We start from the raw sequence: 27,432 nt of genomic DNA, 5'->3' as shown, positions 1-27,432 counted from the left end.
AGTTGAATTTACAGCCCTCAGATTTGTGTGACTTATCGCGTTATCGAAATTTAGCTAATTTCTTTTAGTACTCATGTGAATAACTTCACAGTTTTCCCTATTCAGGGTCAATTGGCACTTTTCGCACCTTACAGATATCTTATCTAAATCATTCTGCAAGTCGTTTTGATCATCTGATGACTTTATAAGACGGTAAATGACAGCATCATCTGCAAACAATCTAAGACGACTACTCAGATTGTATCTTATGTCGTCAATATAGGTCAGGAACAATAGAGGGCCTATAACACTTCCTTGGGGGACGCCGGATATTACTTCTGTTTTACTCTATGACTTTCCGTCTATTACTACGACCTGTGACCTTTCTGACAGGAAATCACGAATCCAGTCGCACAACTGAGGCGATACTCCGTAGGCACCCAGTTTGATTAGAAGACGCTTGTGAGGAACGGTGTCGAAAGCCTTCTGGAAACCTAAAGATATGGAATCAATTTGAGATTACCTGTCGATAGCAGTTGTTACTTCATGGGTATAGAGAGCTAGTTGTGTTTCACAAGAACGATATTTTCTGAATCCGTGCTGACTATATGTCAATAAATCATTTTCTTCGAGGTACTTCATAATGTTCGAATACAAAGTGGTTCAAATTGCTCTGAGCACTATGGGACTTAACATCTGAGATCATCAGTCCCCTTAAACTTAGAACTACTTAAACCTAACTAACCTAAGGACATGACACACATCCATGCCCGAGGCAGGATTCGAACCTGCTACCGTAGCAGCAGCGTGGTTCCGGTCTGAAGCGCCTTGAACTGCTCAGCCGAAAAGGCCGGCTGTTCGAATACAGTATATGTTCCAAAACCCTACTGAAAATCGACGTTAGTGATATATGCCTGTAATTCAGCGGATTACTCCTACTTCCCTTTTTGGGTATTGGTGTGACTTGAGCAATTTTCCAGTCTTTAGGTACGTATCTTTGTGTGAGCCAGTGGTTGTATATAATTGCTAAATATGGAGCTATTTTATCAGCATACTCTTAGAGGAACCTGACTGGTATACAATCTGGAGCGGAGGCCTTGCCTTTATTAAGTGATTTAAGCTGCATTGTTACAAAAAAATGGCTCTGAGCACTATGCGACTTCACTTCTGAGGTCATCAGTCGCCTATAACTTAGAACTAATTAAACTTAACTAACCTAAGGACATCACACACATCCATGCCCGAGGCAGCATTCGAACCTGCAACCGTAGCCGTCGCGCGGTTCCGGTCTGTAGCGCCTAGAACCGCACGTGTTTGTTACACCGAGGATATCTATTTCTATGTTTGTCATATCGGCAGTTGTTCTTGATTGGAATTCAGGAATATTTAGTTCGTCTTCTTTGGTGAAGGAGTTTCGGAAAACCGTGTTTGATAACTGTGCTTTAGTGGCACTGTCATCAGTGACTTCACCGTTGTTATCGCGCAGTGGAGATATTGATTGTGTCTTGCCACTGGTGTGCTTCTTGTATGACCTGAATCTATTTTGGTTTTCTGCCATATTTCGAGACAGAATTTCGCTGTGGAAATCATTAAAAGCATCTCGCAGGTGCGATCATGTCCACACTCCCACAGTCGAAGGACTGTATCGCTATTTGAAACGAGTAAGCAGTTGCTGTGATTGCGTTGAACAGGCCGTCAGCGGCTGGACGTAGACTATTTGAAGCCCTGAGGTGCGCTCGGCGTTTGCAGACGGCCCGGCGGGTGGGCGGTGCGCACGGCCCACGGCCGCTATATACGGCGGAGCGGCCAGGTGACCGGCGACCCAGCGCTTCGCCGCCATGAAGCTGCTCCTGGCCGTGGCCGCGCTCTGCGCATGCGTGGTAGCAGTCCCCGTCCCAGAAGACAAGGGTAAGTCACGGGCCACGTGGGTGGCCTGCCTGTTGGCGCAGCAACAGCAACCATGTCGTCATCGCGGGTCACATTGCAACGTAAAAAGTACGAACTTTTACCCAAATCTCGAAATAATCGATGCGTTATGAGGACCATTAGGCATATAATTTTCGCTCGAGTTAACAGGTCAATGACATCGTGTTCAATACCTCCATGTTTACGATATTTTTCGGTGACCAAGGCTTCCTCATTAGCCCTCGTAATGGTGTCTGGGGTCTTTTTAGACACTGTGGCTCGTTTAGCTACAAAGTAACAGTTTTAATGTGGATGCAGACTTCTTTACCTCCAGATACGATTTCCATGGACTTTTGATTATACTCGTAAAATTTATCATTATTTTACACAATTCAGGTGGGCGTAGACTTCTCATCCTCCAGATATGATTTTTATGGACATTTTACTATACTCGTAAAATTTATGGCACCATCACAGCTCATAGTTTAACTTGAAATTTTTACAACGTGGTCAGAAAATACCCCAGATATACAATATGCGATTTTCAATGTTATATTTCAACTTTATTACGAAAATCAAAAGTTGGCAACAATGCATCTTCTAAATCGACATTTATATGTCGATTGTTGCAAGCAATTTGTGGAAAATATATACATGTGCAATGTTAAGACAAATTCGCATTTAGGAATTGTGTTTGAAACACGTTTTGAAAGAGGCTATAGTCTCGAGCTAGCTTCAGCAGATTGTGATAAAATATATACATGTGCAATGTTATGACAAATTCACAGTTAGGAATTGTGTTTGATACACGTTTTGAAATAGGCTATAGTCTCGAGTTGGCTTCAGCAGATTGTAACAATGAATCAATTTCTGTAAATGAGGATGAGAGTGATGGTGTTGTAGATATGACAGAGAGATATATCTACAGATCAGAGACGAATGTGATGTGAGTTAACATGAAGAAGATGATAATCGTATTCGGGAAACTAGTGCGCCAACTCTTTTATCTAGAAGTGGACATATAACATATGACTATCACCCGATGGGCGCAAGCAGGTTTCAAGAAATGCAAAAAGTGAAATTGCACATATTCTACGTCACCGTAGGCCAATATTACAGACGTGGGAAGACTGTCTCAGAGGTTTTATCACCAGTCACATGCAGAATGTGATACTAATGCCTATCAATAATCGTGCAGATGACAGTAAAATTCTATACACGTATATTGAACGCTGGACTGAACTTCACTCTACAGAACTCCAGGCTTTCTTTGGTGTATTAATAAAAGCTGGCTTATATAAGGTAAGTGGGAAACCTTGGAGTGAATTTTGGTCAGATGAGTATGGCTTACCTATTTTTCGAACCACTATGAGATTTTCAAGATTAATTAATTACATTATTTAACGTCATATGTGGTAAATGAATATTTTGTGTTAAAATAATTTTTGGAAATAAAAAGCTAAACAATATATATGTTTTGGTTTTACAAACATAGCTAGTAGATAATTACAACTTATACATAACTTAATTGTAGGAAGAAACTATGGAGTTGTAATTTCAATATTGTACACGGGTGTTTCAATAACTCATTATTATTTTTGTGAAAATAGTTTGCGTTTTATCGACATAAAGTTGCTAGAATCACTTTGGGGTCAAAATTTGACTTGGTTGACAGCATCAACGTACTTAGGGTTCTACCTGTGGTGAGCTTATGTTACATAATATAATACGTTTCCCAGAGACACTACCATGCGAGGCTTATGTAACATAAACTTACCACAGGTAGAACCATAAGTACGCTGATGCTGTCAAGCAAGTCGAATTCATAAATATTTAGGAAAGCATGAATGAACTTTTCTTGTAATTTATGTTAATGCTGGACATGACCTCTGAGTGGCACTGTAGTGAACAAAAACAAAAATTTTATGAGAAACATTCATAAAGCCAAAGACAGATAAGACTGTTTATGTCATTCCAACAAACGGTGGAGTGAAATAAGATTCAACATTCTGTTATGATTTAGTTATTTCTCCAGTTGGTAACAATTTCATTGTTACAGTATTGATACTGTTTGTGGTGAGGCCAGTGATGACGTAGGGGCTACTACCGGTCATTTCTAGTGTATTGTATACCTTTTTTTTTAATTTTCCGCTGTTGTGTGGAAAAGATAGTTCTGTGTGCCCTGCGTGTCAATGGAAATGAGTTATGAGGTGTTTGAAACGCAACAGCTGTGAGGTGCAACAGGAATCAGGAATGTAGCTTCGACACAGTATTTGTAAAGTCCTATAGTGCAGAAGGAATCACGGACACAATACATAACCGAATTTGTGCCTGGGAAGTGTAATGTAGTCGAACACGCGATGGACGTAGACAGCGTCTACAGGAACAGAGATTAGAGGATTTGTATCAAGTGTGACAGCAACATCGTAAAACGATCGATTTTGAAATAATTGATGCTTATCTCTTCTTTGCGTGGATGTGTCTGTCGAAACTGAAAATTAAGCTATTCACTTACCCTCATATTGTCCACCCTACAATTTGTAGGATTTTCCGCAGGCAGAGAAAGGGCACACAAAGATGGATTTTCGTAAAGCATGCGCAGATAGAAGTAATTAGAGAACAGGGATTAGATCGGTGTCTTGTGAGACCAACCCCGCTCTCATGTGTTCCATCAGGGAAAGAGGAAACGAAAGGTTTAGCGTGTTATTTTTTCTTATAGTATAGACTGCTGCGTTCCATTATACATTGCGTAAGCAGTGAAACTAGTGAAAACTGAGTTAGTATACACTCAGGTAACATCTAAACAGTATACTATCCACTTAGATGTTCGACTGGTAAAGACATAAGAATAGGGGTGGGGGAGGGGGAGTGGATCAGGACGAATCCTATGGGAGTTTCCTCTGTTGAACGGGGCAATGATCGATGTATACTCAACCATCTTCGAAATCAGAACGCGGATTCTGAGTGGCTGACAGGCTTTCAGGTCGAACAAACGCTGCAAGTTTGTAGTAATGTAGGTTACTTAGCTCCTTTGTTGAAGCAATTTCAATACCAGCTCGTTAAATTTCTTCTCTTCTTTTTTGTGAACAATCAAGTCATTTAATGACCAAATGATTACAAGAAATCAGTTATTGATTGTTGAGATGTACGGTGATAAGAAAATTATTTAATTCTATCCATGTGTAAAGGTTATAAGTGCAGATATTTCTAATAATGACTAAGGACGGTGTACTGATCTACATTACATCATTGCGGCATTTTCAGTTTTAAGTAGTACACTCGCTGTTGGTTAATACGTCTGAGTATATATGGCAAGAGCAAGACGTTAATGATTATTTTCCGCTGGGCAACAGATCAGGTGTTGAGGTGCAGACACCTGGACACAAAACCATTAGTCCATACTGACAGGCGCTGTTGACTCTGCGGCCCAGGTACGGCCATGCAGAGAACATCAAGTCGTAACGTTTGCGAATTGCTTGTGGGAAGACTGTTCGACGCAGAGAAAAAACAACCAACAGGCTGATATGTGTACATATTAAGGTGCTGATACCACATATAAAAAGTATCTACACTTTTGCTCATTAACATCCTGTTACAGCCTGAGTATGTGTGTGTGTGTGTGTTTAAATTGGTCTTGATTAATTTTGTGAGGATGCTATTCGCAATTTATTTCTCTGCAGGTTTTTCTGAGTGCCATGTTTGCCTATGTTTGCTGGAGTGAGTTCACTTGAGTATTCCACTGTTGCAGCCGATGGAGTGTTCCTGAAGAGACAGCTGCTGGTTCTGAAGCTGCTCAAACACATCGGCCAGCCCGTGGCAGACCCCGACCTCGTCAGCATCAAGAACTCTTATGTACCGCTCAACAACCTCGAGAAGTACTCGGTAAGTTCTGACGAATGAGGAGGTGCTCTGTGCATATGCCTGAGAGAAATAGACGGACAACTTTGTAGACAAGAGGCAACTCAAGTTAGTTTACCGACGACTGACAGAGATCTCACGACAAATGTCTCTTAAGTACAGTTGCTACTATTCAACATCCACTAAAAGCTCCTGTTTCCATACAATCAGATATTGCATTGACACCCTATATGTTTGGCGGGACACGATACAAGTTCGATTCACAAAGACTTTTTTCTAGAGGGGTGTGTGTGCTTCGGGATTGGGGGGGCGGGGGGTTGCAGTTTTCCTCTCCTGCGCCTCTGTGGTTCCGCCCTTGTTTATACTGATTAACTGCAGGTGTAGAGCTCAGCATGTCCAATTTTTTCCCTTCCTCAGTTGACGGTTTTCATACCATTTGCAGCTGTAAATTAACAGATGTATAACAGCGAAGATGTAATCAGTGCAGAGGTTGGGATGAACACCAAAATGCTTCACTATGCGTCATCCTATTAGAATTGTCATGATCTGGTCTCCCTACGACCTTGAACTGGCTCACCTAACGTGCTACATAGAGACCTACACGTTCTAGGTGCAATTTGAAGTTTTTACATTCGCAGAGCAGTTCTATGTGTGAAATCAGTGTTCAGTTGTAGAGGAATTTATATGAGCGCGTGGGACTTTAGCTGCTGTCAACTTGCTGCACAGAAAAAGGCTAAACGAAACATTCTTCCTGTTGTGATTCTTGAGTTTCTCCCGGCGTATTTGATAATCAAAATATCCACGGGTGTGCTGCCGGTCTATAGTGTCCAACGGGCACAATATTTCAGCGATCATACATGTCGCCATCATCAGGTGAACTGACGGACTGAGCTCCTGTGAGCGTGCCGGCACGGAGATCCGTACGCTATGGCTGCTCAGAGGGAAATTGGTTCGGTCGCGGCGGCGGCCGATTTAAATACCGCCGCCGCGACCGAACCCATTTCCCTCTGAGCAGCCATAGCGTACGGATCTCCGTGCCGGCACGCTCACAGGAGCTCAGTCCGTCAGTTCACCTGATGATGGCGACATGTATGATCGCCGAAGTATTGTGCCCGTTGGACACTATAGACCGGCAGCACACCCGTGGATATTTTGATTATTCTTCCTGTTATTCCTAATATTTGGCTGTTACGCTTTTGCCTCCTAAGCAGCGAACAATACCCGAGCAGAAAAATTTTATCACCACAGGATTGTAATCTGCTGAACTCTGTTATTCTGTATCGAACATCAGATTATAAAAATATGTTTCTGTTTTGCCTGTTTGATTTTTGACTATCGTTTGAAACAACTGGTTATCGCCAATTTTCAGTTTCGCATTATGCTGACATATCTTAGTTGGATTCCTTACTCGTACTGCCTACAGGGAGCAACAGGAATCAGGAACGTAGCCTAGATAAAATATTTGTAGAGTAGTAAGGTGCCAGAGGAATCATGGACTCAAACGCGCTATGGACGTAGACAGAGAACGTTAACTCTAGCAGAGAATTGAGGACTGATTCAAACATTCAATGCAAATTATGACACAATGGTTTTCACAAAGAATTGAAGTTGTACATTCAAACTGCAATAATTACATTTCACTTCGGCGGAATTTCAGATTGGGTGCCAAAATATGAACTATGAAAGTAAAGTACGTCAATGTTAATATGCTATACAAAGATCTGAATGAAACATAGGTAGAAATTTCTAGAAAAGGGAGTCACATACATCGCATTTCCATTTCTGGCTTCGAAGTTTGCTCAGTGTTACAAAGAGGAAAATACTGTATGCTAACGTCTGAATATATATAAGAACTAAAACGGACAATATTCGTTCGTACTTAACAGGCTTGAATCAGCAATGTTTACCTCAGGATGCTGCGGACCAGTAAGTAGGATGATGGAATTCTCCGCATAGTTCATTTCACTGCTATCAGTGTGGACATATTTCATCTCTCTGCTGAGTCAGTCCATTTCTCCACCTAATGCTATCTTTTATGTGAACTGTTGATAGCCCCCAAGAATTTGTTTCCTCAAAGGTTGAGGCAAAATTCAAAGTTAAATTTCTGCCGTTATAGAAAAGAATGTATTCTGAGATCTCAATCTTGAGGAATAATGTTCAGTTCGCTTTTCCTTACCAATATTTAATAGCTATTCGGCGAGCTGGCTGGCGAGACTTGGAAGTGAGCGAGACCGGTATCGAATACATGCGGCCGAGTAACGATTGTTGGCCTGATACATGATTCAGCTTGAGGTTAGTTTTTCAGGGGCTTTATGGTCAGGCTAATTCTTTGCTATTCCTTAACGTCTGCCTCGGAAAACACGACGCACAACCAGCTGACATACAATAATACACACACACACACGCACACGCACACGCACACACACACACAAATGGTTCAAATTGCTCTGAGCAGTACGGGACTTAACTTCTGAGGTCATCAGTCCCCTAGAACTTAGAACTACTTAAACCTTACGAACCTAAGGACGTCAGACACATCCATGCCCGAGGCAGGATTCGAACCTGCGACCGTAGCGGTCGCGCGGTTCCAGACTGAATCGCCTAGAACCACTCGGCCCCTCTGGCCGGCCCACACACACACACACACACACACACACACACACACACACACACACACACACACACACACACGGATTGCGCACACAAGTACGTTCTTTTATGTTCGCTGACGTCTGTGGTGACAGAAAAGTCAATCGGAAACACCGTGCTCTACACTCGCTCGCGGTGGTCGCCTCCGGCCTACAGAGTCTTTCGACCCTCGGGGTCACAGTACAGAGCTAACTGCAGCTGATGATGGCTATTTGTCAGCCCAAAACCGATCGTAAATTTTAAAAATACAGGCCTTATAATTGAAGCTGTGATTTCCGTTTCTATTACCATGCAGAGTTGCGGATGTTTCACCAACTGGACTATTTGCACAAATAAATTCGTCAAATTCTGAAGAAACTGGATCCCATAACACTGGATAAGCGTTAACAAAGAGGTAGAGACAGAGATATGGTGTCGGTGTTCTTTCCCTGATTATTTGTTGATTATATTTCGAAGTGGTGTCTGAGTGTTAACTTGAAAACAGCGGATCAGTGTACGTGGAGGGTTTAACATTCCAGCATAAAAGCCACTATGTAATGCTGAAAACATGCTGCTTCTTGCAGTGTCAGGTTATAGTAGCTAATTCCTTCTGTAGGGGTCAACTGTGCTTTTGTGTTTAAGCCACGTCGGCCGGTGTGGCCGTGCGGTTCTAAGCGCGTCAGTTTGGAACCGCGTGACCGCTACGGTCGCAGGTTCGAATCCTGCCTCGGGCATGGATGTGTGTGATGTCCTTAGGTTCGTTAGGTTTAAGTAGTTCTAAATTCTAGGGGACTGATGACCTCAGTAGTTAAGTCCCATAGTTCTCAGAGCCATTTGTACCATTTAAGCCACGGCTTACACCGGTTGCGTCCCAGAAGATGTTACGTATTCATACAACGCGCTTTCTGCACTGTACCGAGGGACTGTATAACTGGCCCTTAGCACTGTAGAGATCTGGCAATAATTTGCTGTCAAAATTTCATATTCATGGATATACCGAAAAGATAATATGTAATCTTTTTACCTGTTATTGCCGATAGTGGTTTATTTCCACTCTGGTAGAATCTGCGAATTTTCACTCTACAGTGGAGTGTGCGCTGATATGAAACTTCCTGGCAGGTTAAAACTGTGTGCCGGACCGAGACTCGAACTCAGGATTTTCGCCTTTCGCGGGCAAGTGCTCTAGCAACTGAGCTACCCAAGCACGACTGACGCCCCGTCCTCGCAGCTTCAATTCCGCCAGTACCTCGTCTCCTACCTTCCAAACTTCACAGAAGCTCTCCTGCGAACACTTGCCCGCGAAAGGTAAAGGTCCCGAGTTCGAGTCTCGGTCCGGCACACAGTTTTAATCTGCCAGGAAGTTTCAGTTATAACTTTGTATGTGGTTTATTGGATGTGTCAAACAGGAATTGGCATTCACCCGTTCGGGTTTATTCAGCTCACCTCATATGGACTCGTCCTCTATTTTGTCTGCGGGAAAGTTTTTTATTCCTGGATGTGACGGGGAATCCCCCTGGCGGAGACGCCACGTACAGTACGCACGCATGCAAAAATCAACTTATGGCTCGTTCAGAAATCACCTTAGAATGTGTTCAAAATGTTCGGAAACCGACAGGGATGCTCTTCAAAATTATGTGAACAATCGATAGACCAAAGTGTGCTGGATGCTAGGTGCGTTGTGAAACAACGTCTTTTCTTCAAGAACATGAATTTGGCGCCCTCTGAAATTTCCGCCCGGGGTAGATACCCCGGTTTGCCCCCACTGCCGCCCCTAGATCCGGGCCTCGTTTCTGCACAAGAGTCGCTCCGCAGTCACCTCAGTGAGCAGTGTGGCAGCGGTGTGGGTATGTGGAGAGGTGCACTGGGCGCTGAGACGTCGGCCGTGTGTGCCCGCAGGACCCGGAGGCGGTGCGGCGGTGCTGCAGCTACGTGTCGACCGGGCGGTCGCTGGCGAGGAACGCGGTGTTCAGCCTGTTCGACGAGCGCCACCGCGAGGAGATGGTGGCGGTGTTCGAGGCGCTGTACGCGGCGCGCGACTTCGACGCGCTGCTGGGCACGGCGGTGTTCCTGCGCGACCGCCTCAACCCGCGCCTCTTCCTGTACGCGCTCAGCGTGGCGCTGCTGCACCGGCGAGACTGCCGCGGCCTCACGCTGCCGCCCGCCTACGAGATCACGCCGCACATGTTCCTCACCACCGACGTCGTGCGCCGAGCCTACCAGGCCAGGATGCGGCTCGTGAGTACACGCTGCTTAGTATCTTTTAACGGGGGGTAGGACGTCAAACGGGCCGACTTGGAGCAGGAGAGGCACCACAGGACATTTCAATTTCCACTGGCAGTTGTTGTTGTTGTGGTCTTCAGTTCTGACACTGGCTTGATGCAGCTCTCCATGCTACCCTATCCTGTGCAAACTTCTTCATCTCCCAGTACGTACTGCAGCCTACATCCTTCTGAATCTGCTTAGTGTATTCATCTCTTGGTCTCCCTCTACGATTTTTACCCTCCACGCTGCCCTAAAACGCTAAATTTGTGATCCTTTGATGCCTCAGAACATGTCCTACCAACCGATCCCTTCTTCTAGTCAAGTTATGCCACAAACTTCTCTTCTCCCCAATCCTATTCAATACCTCCGCATTAGTTATGTGATCTACCCATATAATCTTCAGCATTCTTCTGTAGCACCACATTTCGAAAGTTTCTATTCTCTTCTTGCCCAAACTATTTATCGTCCATATTTCACTTCCATACATGGCTACACTCCACACAAATACATTCAGAAACGACTTCCTGACAAATCTATACTCGATGTTAACAAATTTCTCTTCTTGAGAAACGCTTTCCTTGCCATTGCCAGTCTACATTTTATATACTCTCCACTTCGACCATCATCACTTATTTTGCTCCCCAAATAGCAAAACTCCTTTACTACTTTAGGTGTCTCATTTCCTAATCTAATTCCCTCAGCATCACCCGACTTAATTCGGCTACATTCTATTATCTTCGTTTTGCTTTTGTTGATGATCCACTGTCTATACTTGTACACTGTCTATACTTGTACAGCCCGCATCTCGTGGTCGTGCGGTAGCGTTCTCGCTTCCCACGACCGGGTTCCCGGGTTCGATTCCCGGCGGGGTCAGGGATTTTCTCTGCTTCGTGATGGCTGGTTGTTGTATGCTGTCCTTAGGTTAGTTAGGTTTAAGTAATTCTAAGTTCAAGGGACTGATGACCATAGATGTTAAGTCCAATAGTGCTCAGAGCCATTTGAACCATTTTTTTAAATTTATAAAACTTTGTCAGCGTGACCAGGAAGGATTCAGAATTCACACTAATAGCAGTGGAAGTTGTAAAACATAACGAAATAATGTTTTTTACATGTGAAATTTTTTTTTACGTGTGAAATTTCTTCATTTTTTTCACTTACTAAGGGCAGCATTTGTTGCTATAGGTACACTTTTCTTCATAAGTAAGAGAGATTCTTCGATGAATTTTGCACAGCATACAAACCATACTTAAAGGCGTATGGAACTCTAGAATTTTCCAAATCTATTAAAAACTGCGTTAAAAATTGAGGTAATTAACTACAAAATTTGTGGTTTTTTCTAAACATGAAGTTTAAAATACAACAGCTCATTCGTTTTTCCACAAATTAAATAAATTCTAGAGTTTCATACACCTGTAAGTATGGTATGTATGCTGTGCAAAATTCATCTACATCTACATCCATACTCCGCAAGCCACCTCACGGTGTGTGGCGGAGGGTACTTTGAGTACAGTACCCACGCATTCAACAACCAACTTATGATTCGTTCAGAAATCAACGTAGAATGTTTTCGAAAACCAACAGGGATGCTCTGAAAAAGTATGTGAATAATCGATAGACTAAACTAATTTATGAAGAAAAATGTACCTATAGCAACAAGTGCGTCCATTAGTAAGTGAAAAAATGATGAAATTTCGCACGTAAAAAAAAAAAAAAAATTATTTTGTTATGTTTTCGAACTCACACTGCAATGAGTGTGAATCCTGAATCCTTCCTGGTCATGCTGACAAAGTTTTATCAAATGGTTAAAATGGCTCTGAGCACTATGGGACTTAACTTCTGAGGTCATCAGTCCCCTAGAACTTAGAACTACTTAAACCTAACTAACCTAAGGACATCACACACATCCATGCTCGAGGCAGGATTCGAACCTGCGATCGTAGCGGTCTTGCGGTTCCAGACTGCAGCGCCTTTAACCGCACGGCCACTTCGGCCGGCAAACAAAGTTTTATGAATTTATTTGTATAAGTATAGACCTAGAAATTAAAATGTCCTGTGATACCTCTCCTGCTCCAAGTCGACCCCCCATAAGTATGTTCCCAAATCCTCCTCCTGAGACCATAAGGCAGGCCAGTTGGGAGCTCATATGGTCTTTGTTTGCAGCCTCACAGGTACTTTATTTCATTTCCGGAAAAGCGAAGAGTAAGACACGATTATAGAAAGAAACAACAACTTTATCTTCACCAGCCACTAACTATTTATTTCCACAACGTGTTTCGGAGGTTTCAACCTCCATTATCATAGACGTGATATTTATCAACGTAAATCCACCTGATGATGGAGCTTTAATCATACGATACGAACTGTGCAAATAAATAGATAGTCACGTGTAGCAGAAAGCATGTTGTTTCATTCCATGCCAGTTATAGTGACGAAATACATTACCAAAAATGTTCGCATTTGTATATACTTCCACAAAAAAATGGGATATTTAAAAATTAAGGTCGTTCACATTAGTGCGCATGATGTTAATAGCATCTCGTGTGGACCGATAGTTTCTTTCTCCTCGTCCCATTTTACGGTATTTACTGCCACTTACAAGGGGAGGCCGCCAATTGTGAAATTCAGATTCGATTCATACTGCGCATAATAAAAGCTCATGGCCAGAGTTGTAATGTGACAAAGCACCAAGATGCACTTCTCAGCCGTTGTCGAGAAAATCGACAGTTAAAATAAACCGTTGCGGTGAAATACTCTCTACGATTAATAATTTTCTACAGCGTCGCGGCGCAGCGGTAAGCGCTGGGGTTCGTAATCCGAAGGTCGCCGGATCGACTCTCGCGCCATGCAATATTATTTTTAATTATTAGTTTTTTGTATTTCATATATATATATATATATATATATATATATATATATATATATATATATATATATATAAACTATTAATGAACTGCTTATGCATGTTGGTGAAGGCGGATCGCTCTCCAATTGTATCGCCTCCATTTTTCCGTTTGTTTAACAGGGTGTACCAAAGCTCTCACGTCCGCACTGATTTTCGACGATGTTATAACTTGCGCGAGGGACCGCATCTACCTTCTTTCGAAGTTAGCAGGCAACTACGCTGTTATGCGGCGGCTTGTTTCGGCCCATTCAACATCTGTCCTTCAAGTGTAACGAGCGAGTAACGGAGTTTATATTTCATACCTGCCACAGCAAATTTGTGTTCGTGGGGTTTCTATTCTAATTCGAACGTTTGACTTACGCTATACGTATTCGTTTCGGTATATCGTTTCTACGGCTTCCGTTAACTATACGTGGTTAACATTATGAAGACAATAACATTTGTGAAATACAACTTTGTTTGCGGAAAACATAACGATGTTCGAAGTCGCCAGTTTTTCCACGACAAACGACTTTCAACAACTTATTATATGCATAATTGTTGCAACTGATTGCCGGGAATTATATATATATATATGTGTGTGTGTGTGTATGTATACACACATTTGAATTACAAAAAACAAATACCAAAAAAAAAAAAGGTTGCATGGCGGGAGATTCGACCCGGTCACCTTGCGGATTACGAACCCGAGCGCCTACCGCTGCGCCATGACGCTGTAGAGAAATATCAATCGTAGAGAGTATTTCACCGCAACGGTTTATTTTAACTGTCGATTTTCTCGACAACGGCTGAGAAGTGCAACTTGGTGCTTTGCCACATTACACCTCTGGTTATGAGCATTTATTATGCGCAGTATGAATCGAATCTGAATTTCACAATTGGCGGCCTCCCCTTGTTAGTTTCCATACCTACCTCTGTCTCCCAGACTTTCTTTCTCCATTCATTTTATGTTTCTTCATGTTTCCTCGTAGTATTACAAGGTTAATGGCTTGCCAATGTTCACTTCACCTTTCCTTCGTATGTCCAAACAATGGTTTTGCACTGCCATACTGACCCATAGGCTTATCTTAGAAGATACCGTAGAAGGGAGACTGAAGAAACGCTAATCAATATTTTTAGAATCAAAGAAAAGTTTTGACTATGTTGACTGAACCACACGTTCTGTTTTGTGTCCAGGTGAAATTACCTTCGTCCGGCTACCACTGTGGCCGTACTCTGCGAAACGCCTCATCAAACTATAAGACAAGAAATACAGGGTTGTTCAAGAAGAAGCACTGGATTTCAAGCATTTATTGGTACCAAACTACAAAAGATAGAAACTCTTTCCAGGAACGTTGGAATTGCGTTTTTATCTTTTGTAGTTTGGAAACAATATACGTCTGAAATCTGTCCCCTATTTTTGACAAGCCCAGTATTAGTTTATTTTATTACGTAAATGAATGAAGGATTTATTTAAGATCTTTGCCACAGGATTACTGGATAATTTACTACTGTCACTGATTACGAAAGCATTACTAAGTTACAAACTCTTCTCATGCAGTACAATGTTCGACATTTACAACTTCACAATTCGTTTAACTACTTGTTGGCCCTACACTACGATGGAGACTGCTATAGCTGAGGTTACTAACTGGTATGAGATCTTCGTCCTCTAAACTATGTTGACATCAGCATGAGAGCCCTGCTATTCTCAGAGGGGAGAAGTGGTGTTCAGGAGAGCCTCTCATATGTCCAAATGTCGTTGCGGATTGCAGCGAGCCGTCACAAAATCTGTGGTATCGATAAGTGTTGCCGACTTTCGTATGGCACAGCGATCTTTGGACGACACCATACTTTGACTTTGAAACTCTCAAGAGAGCTGCGATAAAATACAGATATCGAAAGATTATTTACAACTTGTACAGCAACAAGACGAGATATTCCGAGCTCTTAAAATTAGCGAGAGGGGGGGGGGGGGTATTGCAGTTCGTACATTATTTCATCTAATATCCAGAACCTTTGAAACACTGAATACCACAACGGAATTTTAAGATAAGTGTTATTGTTGTAACACCGACGAAGCACATGGGTATTAATGTCAGCACCAAGGCCTGTTCTGTCTGACATGTCACTCATAAACTGCTGCCGAGAAGAATGTGAAGAAAAACAGAAGCAAAAGAGAACAGTTACCAGATGATGAACAATTTCAAGTACAAAATGTACAGAAGGAAACAGCATTCCTCTAGACAGAAAAGAAAGAATGAAGAAAAATACAGGCTATCATCGTGGTACTACTTGACTTACAGAAAGTGCTGGACGAAGAATTAGCAACAGAGTAACCGACATGCTGTGGAGAATAGTGAAGAAGGGAAGAGGCAGAAGGCGAATGTTTAACATGTACATATATGAAGAATTACTTTTAAAAACTGGTGTACAAGAAAAACTTGTTCACAAGTGTTGGGCATTTGGGCACGTTACGCTTTGATGTAACCCACAGAAAATGTAAAACGAGAAGAAATATTAAAGTTAAACTTTGAAGACGACATAACATTCCTGAAAACAGAGAAGACTTAGAAGAAGTGTTGAATGTGGCAGACACCACTCGTAGCCCAAGACTTATCACTAACTACACATAAAACAAAACGAAAACTGATGAGGAGTTGTACGATGTAGAATAACGGCCTATGTAATATCATAATATCAAAGACGCATTCGTACAAGTGGGAGAAATGAAAAAAAGCTCACCTCTCAAGGAATAATGGTTACATATGCTGCAGAAATCAAAACGATAACTGGAAGAAAACGCCCTTCAATAACACTAACAATTAATTGGATAACGCAGCTTTTGTAATGGTGCGTGTGTGGTGCACAACGTTACAAAGAAGTGAATGATGGCTCCTGAGAAAAACAGAGACGAACTGGAAGCACTCGAAATATTTTACAACTGTTGGATAGAGATCCACAAGATTTCGAGGTACTAGATCGAATGTAAGAGGACAGAAATGTGTGGTTAAGCGTCACCATGAGAGCCTGTCAATCCTCTGGTTCAAATGGCTCTGAGCACTATGGGACTTAACTTCTGAGGTCATCAGTCCCCTAGAACTTAGAACTACTTAAACCTAACTAACCTAAGGACATCACACACATCCATGCTCGAGGCAGGATTCGAACCTGCGACCGTAGCGGTCGCGCGGCTCCAGACTGAAGCGCCTAGAACCGCACGGCCACACCGCTGGGCCACTCCGGCCGGCCCATACCTTTGGAAACACATTCTGGAGTAGAGAGACAAATCATATTTTGTCTTCTCCTATATTACTTACGCTTAGTCCTGGAATGGTCCCTTAAAAGAATCCGAGGCTGTTCCCTTCGCCCTGGCCTGCAACACTCAGCTACTGGTCTATCATCTCGCTGAGGACGACACGTCATAACCTACTGTTGCTTGAAAGATCGGATATAACTTGCTAAGATAACCATAACTAATATTCGAATATGACAACTGTATTGTCAATTTAGGAGGGCAAGTCAGAAAGTAAAGGGGGCTTTTGAGAAACGGAATGTTTATTCTAATGATAGAAAACCGAAGCATACATTATTTTTAAAAACTCCCCCCCCCCCCCCCCCCCCCCCCTCTGTTCTTCAATGTTCTTTGCCCAACTTTCCACAGGTTTTTGATTTCGGATGGCAGAAAGTTGTTTGGTTGCATCTGTAACCAGTTTTGCACCTCATCAATGACTCCTTCTTACCCTGAATCCTTGCTTCAATGAAGATAAGATATGGAAATCGCTTGGAGCCAAGTCTGGGCTGTATGGCGGGTGTTCCAGCAGTTCGAATCCTAACTCTTTTATTGCTTCGGCCGTCCGCTTGGCAGACTGTGGCCAAGTGTTATCTTGCTGCAGTATTACTCAACGTTTGGATCTGAATGCAATTTTCAGTTTAGTTCGCAACACGTGACAATAGTTCTCTCTGTCTCTGTCAGTCCATAATGGCCTGGGGGACATCGGCTGGTACGTATTTCTTGACTCTTGTGTCGCGATAAACATCTGGCATCACAGTGCGCTTGCTTTCTACGAATAATATCGGCAGGTTTAACACCTTCTACAAACAAATAGCGAATCACTGCCCTCCTTGGTGCAGATGGACTTTGGAGCTGTCATGTTTCACGGTCTTCTACAATACTACGACTAACGCGGGAATAAGAGTGACACGTTAAATAGAATTGTTGCAGATGAAAATACTTCAGACCTGGATGCTGGCAGTGTTACCAACACCCAAGGCGAGAAATTGCGAAAGTCCCTTTACTTTCTGACTTCCCCTCGTCAATACCTACATTAATCTATATGTTACAATTTTTGCGTTACATGTCGTACACCAAATGTTAATTATTGTCTGCAGAAACCAACTATCATCCCTATGAAATTTACTGGCTCGGTGAACAACCCGGAACAGAGAGTAGCGTACTTCGGCGAGGACTTGGGCATGAACTCGCACCATCAGCACTGGCACATGGACTTCCCGTTCTGGTGGAAGCCAACCTATGACCAACCCAAGGACCGCAAGGGAGAACTCTTCTTCTACATGCACCACCAAATGACCGCCAGGTATGTGTTTGAGAACATGCAGTTATAAAGCAAAGCTGCCTACCGTTATCACGTTTACAGTGACGGCGTCATGCCGTGTAGCACATCAACTTGGCACTCACATATGAGAAACATGTTTCCAATACTCGGCAGTAGTTTTCTTGCTCTTAAAGTTCGCTTGTATACCCGACTGAGCTACGAATAAAAGTTCGAACACGCCTGGCCCTAGTCGCATATACACAATTTATTAAATTCTAGGCTTCGCAGGCTATGTCAAAGTAGGTTTGGTGTGCTGACGTTTCGTACGAAGCAACATGTCACATTTTCTAGTACTGTATTTGTAACTATTTACTCTGAGGATATTATCAGTTACAGACAGTTTCAAGTTCCCTGGTGATCAAAGCAATCTGGGACAAAACATCAACAGCAAGTCTCTCTTTGATCAGACAGCAGTTTGCTCACACCTGCGAGATTCACAGGTTCGTTATTGGAATACACCCTGTGTTTTTCAGTTGTACGTGAATTTTCTTTACGACAAAGCGAAAATTTATAAAGTAACCTAATGCACGAACACAGGCGTATGCCAAGGGGCCATTCTCATCATAAATTGTTTTATTGAATGGTTTCTAGAAAATGATGATATTTTATCTACTTGACATCTCACTCACCTAGTTCAGCCTAATCACATCGTTTTCATATATAATTTGGTTAACCATGACTCTCTGTATCGAGTCACATACTTAACAGATGTAGAATAAAACAAGAGAATACCTCATATTGTTAGATCTGAAGGTAGTGCTTGTGTTTCCAGTGCGGTCTGTCATAACTCCCCCCCCCCTTCCCCCCCCCCCCCCCCCCTCCAAAGCGAGGATCCTTCAGAGGATACATTTGCAATGTCGTTGCTGGACTATGTGTTAGTGTGCATTATAATATCAGTGGAAGAAATCAGCACATTAATTTGTGTTTATAAAATTCACACAGTCTAATGGTGAATACGTTTATTATGGAATAAGTAGCCTGTTTCATCTTGACAAATTAAAATTGGACGCTGTTGCGTCTTACATTGAAACTGAGCCATCTCTGAAGTCATGAAACTCTAGCTAGAGGATCAAAACGGATCACTAATTTCCCTTTCAGAGTAGCGGCAGGTGACTTAGCCATCATGGCTGTTATACAATCATTCTCGTTTTTATCACAAGCTCAGCTGTTTTCAGATGTGTACCATTTTGAAGTGTTTCTCCTACCGTCCTAATTTTATGTCGTCACCCCCTGCGGGTACAAAAATGATGGAGTTGTTTAAATATACATGTTTTTTTTTTTTTTTTTAAATGTCAAAACTAGAAGAAAATTTACGGTGATGATCTGTCCGAAAACCAGTTCCTATAGATATGTGGGCCGATGCAGATCCGCAATTCAGCGTTTGTATTTTAATTACAGATGAAGCAATAGTTACAAAAGATGCAAGAGTAAATTACCGCAATACGGATGCGAGGACAGATGCAAATCCTCGAGGCGTGATGCACGTAAGACATCAGGATTGATTGAGTATGTATGTAAGGGTAGAAATTATGATGATGAATTTTGCTTTGCGGGGCGTGGTTGTCAGCGCCCGTACAAATCCCCAACATGTTCACATTCCAGTCTCGCCAATTGCTGAATGATGATGAAATAATGAGGACCACACAAACATGTAGTGCCTGGGCGGAGAAAATCCCCGACGCGGCTGGGAATCGAACCAGGATCCCCGTGATCCAGGGTCAACAACGCTAAACTTTTTTTTCATTGTTATAGTTTGTTCGTTATTATTCGTTGCATTTGGGAGTAAGTTCCTATGGGACCGAAATGCTGAGGGGTTGAATTTGTCGGGGGAGGATCTCCCGTGACACCTGTTCAAGTTCATCGCTGGTCCCTTCCCTCAGCTTTTTATTACAGAGGGCAGCTAACCGTCTCACCGAACACGCTGAGCTACCGCGCCGGCGCAACTGGATCGCGAGCTGTGGGCGACAGGAACTGTCGATGACGGACTGATGGGGCCGTAAACTTCAACAAAAAGATTATCAGGTGCTATGTGTCACTGATTTCTAAGCGATGAATCACCACGCTGTTGGAGAACGTTACCTTTGCGGAAAGTCAGCGACTGCGATTTTATCCATGGTGAAACACCACCCCATTTTCTACGGTTCGTGCGATAGTACCTGAACGCAACGTTTCATGGGTGACGGATTGGTCTACGAGGTCCAGTATCATCAAATGGTTCAAATGGCTCTGAGCACTATGGAACTCAACTCCTGAGGTCATTAGTCCCCTAGAACTTAGAACTAGTTAAACCTAACTAACCTAAGGACATCACAAACATCCATGCCCGAGGCAGGATTCGAATCTGCGACCGTAGCGGTCTTGCGGTTCCAGACTGCAGCGCCTTTAACCGCACGGCCACTTCGGCCGGCTCCAGTATCATCGTTTTCCTGTTCACCGGACGTGAATCCGTTAGATTTTCGGCTACGGTGACATTTAAAGGCGTTGGTATACGTCCAAAACCATTGACACGGGGGCTGAAGTTGCAGGAGTGTGTGACCAATGCACGTGAGGCAATCCCAGTGGAGTCAGGTGTATTTGAAAGCAGTGCGTAGTTCACTGTGAAAAGAGCTGAAGGATGTGTCAGGATAGGTAGTAAACACATCCAGCACTGCCTATAGTATCTGCTTCCACATAGCAGACAGATGTGTATTAGAGGACACTTTGGCCCATATCTCAGCAAATATTAGTTTCTGGAGATATCATTATAGGAATTGGTTCAAGTGGCTCTGAGCACTATGGGACTTAACTTCTGAGGTCATCAGTCCCCTAGAACTTAGAACTACTAAAACTTAACTAAGGACACCACACACATCCGTGCCCGAGCCAGGATTCGAAACTGCAGCCGTAGTGGTCGCGCAATTCCAGACTGTAGCGCCTAGAACCGGTCGACCAATCCGGCCGGCTTATAGGAATTCTCTTTTAGTTTTGACGCATACTGCATCCTATAGGTTAGGTTAGGTTAGTGTTGTTTATCGTCCCGTCGACAACGAGGTCATTAGAGACGGAGCGCAAGCTCGGGTTAGGGAAGGATGGGGAAGGAAATCGGCCGTGCCCTTTCAAAGGAACCATCCCGGCATTTGGCTGAAACGATTTAGGGAAATCACGGAAAACCTAAATCAGGATGGCTGGAGACGGGATTGAACCGTCGTCCTCCCGAATGCGAGTCCAGTGTGCTAACCACTGTGCCACCTCGCTCGGTTGCATCCTATAGAAATATGCGACACTTCTGTTAAACACCCTGTAACACATTGCACAGAACATTGCTCTATACAGGCTACCCGCTAGGGTAGTGGAGAGCGCTAATGCGCTGCTTCCTGGACTCGGGTAGGCGCGCCGGCCCCGGACAGAATCCGCCCGGCGGATTAACGACCAGGGCCGATGTCCCGGCCAGCCTGGATGTTGTTTTTAGGCGGTTTTCCACATCCCACTAGGTGAATATCGGGCTGGTCCCCTTGTTCCGCCTCAGTTACACGGCTCGCAGACATCTGAACACATTCGCACTGTTCCATGGATTACACTCGACGCAGACAGTTGGGGTACACTAATTCCGTCTGGGGGGTATGGGATGGCGGCAGGAAGGGCATCCGGCCACCCCTTACACATTAACATTCCAAATCCGATTAACGATGGCTGACCCTGCGTACCTGCGGGACAAGGTTCAAGTGATAGATAGATAGATCGATTGCTCTACACTGGCTGATTCGATTCTTGCAAACGACAAATCACCAAGCTCAGCTGGTCATACGATTATATAACAGCCACGGGGGAAAACGGAACTGACTTTCACTAAATTTGTGGCTGTGGCACCAGACATGAAAGAAAGCGGACCTCCAGAAACTCGCCGGCCGTGAGGCAAAGTGACAGAGAGAACTCTTTGTGGTGCAGATTCGACGCTGAGCGGCTGTCCAATGACCTGCCACCGGTGCGGCCGCTGGGCTGGTACGAGCAGATCGAGGAGGGCTTCGCGCCGGGCGCCATGTACGAGAACGGCCAGGAGTTCCCCATGCGGCCCGACCGCGTCAGCTTCCGCGACCTGCCCTGGCTGCGCATCTCCAGCATGCAGGCCTACGAGGACCGCATCCGGGACGCCATCGCAGCCGGATTCGTCAGAACGGTAAGATCGGACACGGAACACGCTGTAGAGTGTATGCTGTGATGTAAAAGAGGATCGTCTTTAGAAGTCTTCGAGCTCTGTTCAGTGCACTATATTCGTAAGGTGACATAGTCTCCTTCAGACAAGTGTATAACATAAATAATATACGAAGACAGTAACTTGTTCTGGAAAGAACAGTTACTGTTGATGACCGTGCAGATTTTCCCTGGAATAAATGATGACTAACTGACAACCTCAGCTGCCGACAGGTGTTGTTGATGTACCTCGATGTGTACAGCCCCGGTCGGGGCACATATTTTCAGCTGTCCACATCGAGGTACATCAACAACACCTGTCGGCAGCTGAGGTTGTCAGTTAGTCATCATTTATAACATAAATTAGTCTAGTAATCGCGAAGTCGCTGTTTCGAATCTCACTAGAAGCGACCTTTTTTAATCCCTTTTTTTTAAATTGTGTATTTATTGTTGTATAAAAATATTAATAATAATAATGCCGTGTGGCACACCAGCCTGGGGCAACTCTTTCAATTGGACGCCGCTTCGGCCACTTGCATTTCCGTCAGCCCCTGGCATCTCGTTTTCCCCAGACTGTCACCCATCCAAGGACTAACCGAGCCCAACGTTGCTTAAATTCGTTGGTCGGACGAGAACGTGGCAAGGCCGTTGGGCAAAATGTTAAACAAAAATGTAGAATTAATCATTTTGAAACTAATATCTTATTAGTTTAAATTACTGATTGCATGAAAATACGAGTGTTCGCAACAAACTAAAATTTGGTTCAAATCAACCATAAAATAAAAACTCCTTCATTTATAGCCAGTCAACAGTACTATTAATGCACAATTTTAAACATGGCTGTGAGCCAGCAGGCGTACAAGAACGTGATTTGTATAATACAGCTAACCAGTTGCAAGAAGATGTAACTGACCTAGTTTCGACACCGACTACGGGTGTCTTCATCAATAAAAACAAAATCAATTACATGTAGTGACAGATGAAAAAAGATTTACGAGAAAACTGCTCTCGGCATATAAAATAACTTCTTAAAATCATTTTGTGGCATACAGCGTGCTACACATGTAGCTATAATTTTTACTGGCAAGTACCATTGTTACGTCAGTCCCAATACCTGTAATTTTTATATGGTTTTAAATATGAATTTAAGAAGGTATTTTATATGACGAGAGCATTTTGCTCGTAAATCTGTTTTTAGATATAACTATTTTTGGTTTTGCTGATGAAGACACCCATAGTCGGTGTCGAAAGCAGGTCAAGTTAAATCTTGTTGCAACCGGGTTGCTGTAGTATACAAATCATATTACTGATGTATATAATTTTTTTCATTTAACACTAAGAAATTTCACATGCGTGCAAAAAATCTAATTTCTCTCCATGCGGTTGTTAGTTAAAAATAAAATGATGTATTTCTTTTAAAACAGTTTGATCAATATTTGTTAATTAGCGTTTCCATTTCATAATAACTAAAGAAGTTAAATAAAAGCAAAGAGGAGTTGGCAAGTAGCGAGATTCGACTCCAGCAGTGAACTAACATCGCGCTAGACAGCCAACAGCGACTACGTTAATAAGTTACAAAAGTTCTATACGTAACAACGCTCGGAAACCTCCGTATCTTCAAACGAGAACTGCGACATACTGCTTTAAAAATTGATAGCCGTGCACTGACCTTCTAGTTCCATAAGTATGAAGAAAATCGAAGAGCCCAGAACGTAACGGCGCCTTGTTGCGCTTCCACTGTGCTTCCCGAGCAATCCTTCTGAAAGATCTCAAACTTTGCACTTATTACATCCCCAACTTCACTGATGGAACAGATTAATATTTCTGTCAGTATGCAGAGGATTTCATATTAAGAGATGCTGATAGTGAACACTCTGAGTTTCCTGTCTTGTAAACGTGTCTTCTAGACTCAGTCGGATCCTAGGTTGGAAACGATCAATGGGAAGAGTGCGGTTAAAGAGAAAAATTAACACACGTTTATTCCTCGTGCGTTGTTGTTAATTTCACTTTATACTTAGTGATCAAAAATGAAGCTAACTGAGTGAATACATAATGAAGCTTACGAAGACAGATACCACCTTCCTAATCGATGCTGCCCCCTGTTGAGAATAAGCACTTAAAAAATGAGGAATCCATTTTTCTTCTCTTCGCAATTTTTACCGTAAAATTTCAGTCTACAACCAAGGAGAGTCTATGATTTTCTGTTCCATTTTCTATCTGTTTTGTCAAGAAGCATTTCGTGGTATGTTTCCCATCCCTGCCAAACTCGCAGAGAACTTTGATACATGGGTATTAAGTGTTGATCCGTTTTTACTCTGACTGGAATTGGTTCCCACAAAGTAATTTATTCGAGACACTGACTTAAACGGTATATGGACGTTGAAGTTAAAGTACGGATATGAATTTTTACATTCTACGATCGTAGGTTAATGAATATAACAGATGAGAGTGTCTGAGACATCAGTTGTGACACCAGAAAATAGATAAAACTGATGATAGATCAGATTTCTTTGTTTTCGTTATTCTCTACATTTATGGAAAATATTTATCTCTTTAACTCTTTATTTTTACGACCTGAGGACGTAAAAGTAAATATTTATTGAACATATTTTAATTCCGTCCTTGGAACTACAAAAAATGCATATTTTTGTCACCATAGTAGTTGCAAACATGGAATTAAAATACGTTCAATAAATATAAAGCAACAGACGGCAATACGACCGAACAAATGCAGAATTTAAACGTTCGCATACAGTGTGATTTTTTCCACCGTGTACGAACTCAAGAGACTGATCGGCGAAGGAATACGGAACAAAATTGGTCTAATGAACTTACATCCGGAAATGCATGGTTTCGTTGCTAGAGAACATTTATTCAATCATACTTTGTTTTAGAGACTGCGGTCTAATACGCTCTGTACCACGCAGCTACAGTCCCAGTATGCATGGTTTCCTCCTAAAGGGTGGTATTGTTCTACATACGTCATGCCGTAGCGCCCTCTCCTGCCATAGTAATTGGTAATGTTGTGTCCGATTCACTTCTCTTGCTGGCTCGCTGTGCAGTGGATGTGATACAGCGTTGTACACAATGGGTCCGTATTCGAATCCAGAGCGTGCTGACAGAGCGTTTACTTACGGAAAGGCAAATGACAAGTGGCGGCGGGCAGCAAGGTTGTATCGCGAGATCTATCCCTGCCGACAACAACCAGAGGATTCAACGTCTTCGATAGTGTCTCGCCCTTTGTCTGAGACAGGACGTTCACGAAGCAGGAAGTCATGAAGGACGCACCCGAAATGCTCGGACACCAGACTTGGAGGAAAATGTGATTAACACTGTGGAAGACGACCGCCGTATAAGTACCAGGCAGTTGGCCCGCCAGTGCAGAGTAAGCCCGATGACCGTGTGGAATATTTTCCAAGACAATCGTTACTGCCGGCCGGGGTGGCCGAGCGGTTCTAGGCGCTACAGTCTGGAACCGCGCGACCGCTACGGTCGCAGGTTCGAATTCTGCCTTGGGCATGGATGTGTGTGATGTCCTTAGGTTAGTTAGGTTTAAGTAGTTCTAAGTTCTAGGGGACTGATGACCTTAGAAGTTAAGTCCCATAGTGCTCAGAGCCATTTTGAACCAATCGTTACTACAATTATCACTTACAGCATGTGCAGGGTTTACTAGCTACAGACTTTTCACTTCGGGAGCAGTTTTGTCACTGCTTTCTTCACCAACAACCATGGTTCCCGGATTTGTGTCATCCATCCTATTCACAGATGAGGCCACCTTTCCGCGAAGTGGTGTCTTCGGCTTCCATGACAGTCATCTGTGGGATGGTATGCAGAACCCCTGTGATATGGTGACAGCGAATCACCAGCATCGGTGCAGCTGGAATGCGTGGACCGAGGTAATTGGCGGCGGTATTTTGGGACCAGTCTTCCTTTCACGTCGCCTAACAGGCCGGAACTATCGGCGTTTCTTGCGGGTGGCTTTGCCTTCCCTGCTGGAGAAAGTGCCGTTGATGATTCGAAATGTTAGATGGCTGCAACACATCTCAACCCGTGCGATTCCTAGTTATGGGGCCATCTCAAAAGTATCATGCATGCAGAAACCATTCCAGATGTGGAAACACTGGAGCAACGTATTTCTGTTGCCTTTGACACTTTTCCGATGCATCCTGGTCAATGTGAACGTGTGAGACAGAACATGCTAAGGAGCGTACACACATACGTTGAGGCACATGGAAACCATTTTCAATACATAATGTAACTGCGGCTGCATCGTACAGCGCTTATTAGACCGCAGTCTCTGTAACAATGTATGACTGAATAAATGGTCTCTAGCATGGAAACCATGTATTTCCGAATATAAGTTCATTAGACCTTTGTTCCATATCGTCTCATCGATCAATCCCTAGAGTTTGTACACAGTGGAAAAATCATCATGTATAAAATGACAAGTTACCGTTCAGTATTAGAATTTTTCTGAAGTTAATAAATCGGGTTTGACAAATAGATGAGTATTTATGGAAGACGTGAGATCGACCCTCCTACTGCCATATCAAGAGCTAATTTAAGTGTTGACTTTTCCCTAAATTTGACATTAAGCACCAGAAAAATGGTCTATTGATCGTAGGTTCCACTTAGTAAGCCGTCAAATTACGTCTTAGTAACATTTTGAAGAACTGGTGTCACTGACGTTAGTTCTGTTTGAGATTGCGAGGAGACAAGTGTTGTCTGAGAAGTCAAACACTGTTGCACATTTTCAGAGCTAAAACTCATCACCTCAGGCAAGCAAGTATAAAAATAATGTTGCAATACAGTGACACAGAAAATATTTATTAAATAATTGAAAGTTATTTACAGCGTTCATTCAAAAATTATGAAGGTGTTGAGAAAAATACTTGGCAAACAAGCCACGTTATTTCACAACCTTCCATAGGCCTTCCGAGGTTCTATCAAAATTACAGTGATGCAAATTTGCAATTAGAAAGTCGGAGCCAGAACTGCCAAGTAATTCGGGTTATTTGCCAAACCTTCATCAAAGATATCGACTCTAAAACATTCGTAATTATAGTAGCTTTCTACTTATATTAATGAACGAGGGTTAATACGAAGGTACTAATACTGCTTTATTGAAGCAGTTAT

At 43.0% G+C, this 27,432-nt stretch overlaps 1 protein-coding gene across 1 annotated transcript in view; it reads left to right on the top strand.

The window, feature by feature from the left end:
- Positions 1–1,817: 1,817 nt before the first annotated feature.
- The window catches only part of LOC124777744 (hemocyanin-like), a 55,846-nt gene continuing 30,231 nt past the window's right edge, over positions 1,818–27,432 (top strand). The window contains exons 1-5 of the mRNA XM_047253245.1: positions 1,818–1,887; positions 5,633–5,766; positions 10,267–10,605; positions 17,906–18,111; positions 22,054–22,306. Coding sequence (XP_047109201.1) covers positions 1,818–1,887; positions 5,633–5,766; positions 10,267–10,605; positions 17,906–18,111; positions 22,054–22,306 — 1,002 coding nt within the window. The remainder of the gene's footprint in view (positions 1,888–5,632; positions 5,767–10,266; positions 10,606–17,905; positions 18,112–22,053; positions 22,307–27,432) is intronic.

Source organism: Schistocerca piceifrons, chromosome 2 (assembly GCF_021461385.2).
Source record: "Schistocerca piceifrons isolate TAMUIC-IGC-003096 chromosome 2, iqSchPice1.1, whole genome shotgun sequence".
NCBI lineage: Eukaryota > Metazoa > Arthropoda > Insecta > Orthoptera > Acrididae > Schistocerca > Schistocerca piceifrons.
Note: the sequence above shows the minus strand (reverse complement) of the source record. Positions and strands in the feature narration are given on the sequence as shown.